Here is a 4,619-nt window from a genome sequence, read left to right as displayed (position 1 = left end):
GCTCTTTGAAGTAGGATATATTCGTGACCTATTGTTGTCGTCTTGTTGTCGTCGAGTTAAACGACTCATAATTAGTGAATATCAAAGAATGACCATCCACACTATAATTTCATCACATGCGTCTATCTACATATCTCTGAGTTAATAATAAATATTCATATATTTTATGAAGTAGGTTGTAGTTGGGTATAAGTTAGAATGGACTATATATCGAGGCAAAATTAAAGTAAGGCAACTGCCAATGCAGCCATTCCTGCTCCAGCTGGAACTATGAGGCCTGCTGCACCAGCACTAGCACTTGATGATTCAGAGCTTGAACTAGAACTAGAACTTGATGTAGAACTTGCGCTTGAGCCGGATCCCGATCCCGAAGAGCCGGATTCTGAGGAGCCTGATTCTGAGGACCCAGAATCAGCAATTCTCGACAGGTACCATGGCAAGCCAGTGGCGAAGGATTCTAATGTCTTAACCTTGGCAGAATCAAATTCACTAGTGTAACCATTTCCAGTTGTAGCATAAATTTGTTTAGCTAATGATTCGAAATCACCTGGGATATCAGCATCTGCAGTCTGGACGTATGATAAGTATTCCTTGGTGTGAGATCTAGCATCATTGACAAATCTCGTGAGGAAATCAACTTGTGAGCTGTCAAGGGCTGCTTGGGATGAAGCTGCTAATAATAAAGCACCAAGTAAAGTAGTATATTGCATTATGAATGAAGGTTATATGAAATTGAAGCTTATAAAAAACTAATGAAAAAAAGTCGAAATTAAAATTCACCTCATTTTGAATCACTATATATACCAAAGGCAGGCATATCAAGTGAACATGCTATTGTTGATGATACTGTGAAAAATGCCATATTATAGCAGAATTAGGTAACTGTACAATAATAATACTGTACGCACTTTTGCGGAGATGAAATGACACAAAACATGATGGCGCAATTAGCATTACATAATACTATTCGAGCCTTACAGGTTTACAATGCTGCAGTATGAACATATGAGTAGATTGTTAATGGAAAGTCGTATTGAGATATATTGGTGGATATATATTAGCATTGTATATGTAACTATATTAATTCTAATTTAAGTAAAAAAAAATTAGCTATCATATCTTTGTCTTACAACAAGCTTTTTCAGCAGTATTGGAGTCAGATAATACGGACTTGTTGAATGTATTATTGGCCTGTGGAATATCCAAGGCAGGGTTCTTGTCGTAGAAGTTGAATGGGACCAATTCAATATTGTGGATTTCCACAGGCATAACTGGGAAATCTTCGACACGAGGAATGTGAGTGAAACCCACTGTAGCCCAAACAACCAAATCTTCGTTTCTGACAGGATCAACTCCGTTAGCCCAAGTACCTAAACCTTCATCGCGTTGGGATTGGTTTGTAAATTCACCGGCTGCGAATAATTCGTGGTCTCTATATTTAGTAACCCAAACTTGTTCAGTCGCAAATTTGGCTCTCTTGACGTTGAACGAGTCATCATCAGCTAAAATCATTTGTCTGGCAGGGATGACCACCTTGTAGCCCACAGGAGTCTTGGAGATTGGGTTGATTTTGTTTTCGTTGATAATCTTGTATGATCTGTTGGTGAATGGTGACTGGTCGATGTGACCAGCTCTGTCGACAAACTTACGTTCAGTGACGAAGCCAACACCATATGGGTTCAACTTATCTTTTGGTAATTTGACAACATCATCATATACAACCGAGTTCTTGTGGCCATCGATGGATGGGTCAATACGGAATGACAATATGTGTTGATGGTAGGCAGCCATGACGTTAGGACCAACGACAGTACCCCAAGGAACCTTAACATTTTCGTCAATAGGCATGGTTGATAAGATACCTGTAGCTCTTGTTTCAATATTGATCGAACCATCAGTAATAAACTTGACGTTGATAATATATTCGTAATTGGCAACAGTGGCAATAGTTTGGACAATAAATTCACGACGTCTGGCAACAACAGCATTATTTGTTCTATAGTTTACGTGCTTGTACAATAACCCGTTGTCTTGTTCATGCATACAGACTGTGTTTGGAATAACAAATGGTTCACCATTGGCGTGAATTCCAGTACCGTCCATGTATTTAATAACACCAAGACAATCACAACCTAAACTTAAATGGTTACCATTAACCCCAAATCCACAGTCCCCTAAATCAAAAGCTTGTTTTCTATGGTATGGAGCTCTTGGATCACCGTATGGCACTGTCATTTCCGACAATGAGATACGGTAGAATACTTGTCTTCCTTTGAATGAAGCATCGTAGATAGCAAATCCTTCTCTAGCACTAGTGGCCACTCTGAATTCCCAACCTTGCCATTTAACCTTGGAGCCTTCAACTGAGAATGATGGGCCTTCAGGTTGAGAAATCAACAATGGCTTAACGTCTCTCATGTTTGCTTCATTATTCAAGTCTGGATGGTATTCAACACATGGAACTTCTTGCCATGGCATTGTTGGAGTTACTGTTTCATCAAATCCACCAGGTAAATAATCTATTCTAACAAATTTATTGGTGAAGGCTTCAAAAACTGGAGAAAACTTTAAAGGCAACGAGTAGTGGTTTGACTCGGTATGTCCATTTCCTGCCAAAACGTACATGAAAAATTGCACTAAAGGCCTTCTTTCATTTGGGTCATCAGTGGCATAGATCCACGGATCATTTCTAACGGTGTATCCAGGTGGCAACTTCAATTTTTCAATCTCTGCCTTGACTATAGGGTGACTAGTACAAAGCTTCTCCCATTCCATCATATCATCTGGCAAGTATGGGCCCACAGTACCATGTGGTAATTGAGTCTTGGTAATAATATGACCAGCAGTAACGTTAACCAATGCCTTATTAAAAGTTAATGTGTTTGTATAATAGTAAGTGTATAAGATTCTTGGAATAGCCTGTGGAGTTTGTCCCACTTTTTCTGCGTCTAAGTATTTAATCATGTCTTTTTTTGGTGGATCGACTCTGTCGATCTGAACAAAATGAACATTTGCGGAGGCTGGATATGCATCTTTCACTAATTTTGATGCAAGTCTAATTTCAAAATCTTTTACTGAGTCAAATGGATGAATACGAGTCATGTTGTAGTATCCTAGGCTTTTAGTAGTTATTATATCGGAAAGAATATTCATAGATAGAAAAATTCTGTTCTTTAAATATCAACTCAGATAAAGTTCGCTATCTGCTACAATTACCTAATTGGGAAGACCGCTTATATCGAAAGATTATCATGTTCAACCTTCCTAATTGGTTAAAATAAAATCCGGGAAGACTATCCTTATTAACAATTTCGCCTGTATAGAATCTGATAGATATAACGGGAGATATAATGAAATCGGATAGGGCGATCCCAAAGATACGCTATCTTCGCTTCTTGAATCTGTTCTTATCGGATAGTTTTGCGCATTACAGCTTTCCGTGCACCAATGCCTGGCATTCGTTCACTTAATACTAATACTTGTATATCAATATATACAACAAATGACTATTTAAATCTAAAGATGATAAAGATAAAGAACCAAACTCAGCCATAAAAAACCTGTACACCAATACAACGACTAAAATACAACGACTAAAATAACAAAGGATGAAAATAAAACTAAAGAACTAACACGTGACACATTAAAACCAGCAGTTAAGCCTGTTATCCATAAACCAGTTACTTATTGTGGATAGCAGGAGAACTTACACGCATCTTTGTTTGGGGATTGACAATTTCCAACGGCTTCTTGATTCTTGGTGTGTGGACTCTAGGAGACTGCGCACCACTGTTCATGGGAGACATGGGTTCATGATTGCTTTCGGGTTGAATGACAGGAGAAAACACAGATGCGGTGTAAGGATTAAATCTCTTGGCCGGTGGGCTATTTCCTGCGATCTCAGGAATGTCAGGACAAAATTCCATGTCATCCTCGATGTCAAATGACTTAGATAAGTAGTATCTTAATCTTGGTGTATGGAACGAATAGTTGGACGAGTTACTGGTAACTGTAGATCCCAAAGAGCTAGATGTAGAACTTGCAGAAGATTCTGCTGAGCTTGGTGTATTATAATTCAAATTTGCAAATGTTGGACTGGTTCCAACATGAAGACTTCCGTTCGGAATGGAAGGGGAATACAGTTGTTGGTAACTGTTATAAACATATTGATTTGACATTATTCCGTTATGTGCTTGTATCTCTCTGATTGCTTATATATAATCATAAATATTGCTAAAGGTATATCTTGAATGATAAAAACAAAGTAGAATATATGATATTTTGGCTTTATTATCTGTTCGTTAAGTCAGGAGCAAGTCATTTCATTATGTAATAATTCATAATCGGGTGATTGATTATGTAATCGGTACAAACAAATTGTATTTCTTTTTTATTCTACGATTTCTAGAGCGAATATATTATGGGGACTAAGAACATTATATGTCTGAATGTTTTCTTCTAGACGCTCAACATAAAACTAGCAGGCTGAAGTTGGTATATTTTTTTTTTGTTTTGAAGCTGAAGGAGCAGGCAAAATGCGGTAAGGTCTAGTTTTGTAGCCAAAAGGATTCAGATTTCATGCTTTCGATTTGTAAAGAAAACCGTATATAAATATGAAA

General features: G+C 37.7%; 3 protein-coding genes across 3 annotated transcripts; all 3 read right to left on the bottom strand.

Annotated features, from left to right (window-relative positions):
• Positions 1-221: 221 nt before the first annotated feature.
• On the bottom strand, positions 222-710 carry AC631_05406 (SRP1/TIP1 family protein; the record flags this gene model as incomplete). The annotated part of the gene is made up of 1 exon (XM_015614235.1): positions 222-710. The coding sequence occupies one exon, from the start codon at positions 708-710 to the stop codon at positions 222-224; it is 489 nt and encodes a 162-aa protein (XP_015464943.1).
• Positions 711-1,113: 403 nt separating this feature from the next.
• On the bottom strand, positions 1,114-3,102 carry AMO2 (Amo2p; the record flags this gene model as incomplete). Its single annotated transcript, XM_015614234.1, has 1 exon — positions 1,114-3,102. The coding sequence occupies one exon, from the start codon at positions 3,100-3,102 to the stop codon at positions 1,114-1,116; it is 1,989 nt and encodes a 662-aa protein (XP_015464942.1).
• Positions 3,103-3,680: 578 nt separating this feature from the next.
• Positions 3,681-4,178, bottom strand: AC631_05404 (uncharacterized protein; the record flags this gene model as incomplete). Its single annotated transcript, XM_015614233.1, has 1 exon — positions 3,681-4,178. One exon carries the CDS (start codon positions 4,176-4,178, stop codon positions 3,681-3,683), a length of 498 nt encoding a protein of 165 aa, XP_015464941.1.
• Between the last annotated feature and the right edge of the window lie 441 nt (positions 4,179-4,619).

Source organism: Debaryomyces fabryi, assembly GCF_001447935.2.
Source record: "Debaryomyces fabryi strain CBS 789 chromosome Unknown contig00203, whole genome shotgun sequence".
In the NCBI taxonomy this organism is placed as follows: domain Eukaryota; kingdom Fungi; phylum Ascomycota; class Pichiomycetes; order Serinales; family Debaryomycetaceae; genus Debaryomyces; species Debaryomyces fabryi.
The sequence above is the reverse complement of the archived record's forward strand: the minus strand, read 5'-3'. Positions and strand labels throughout refer to the sequence as shown.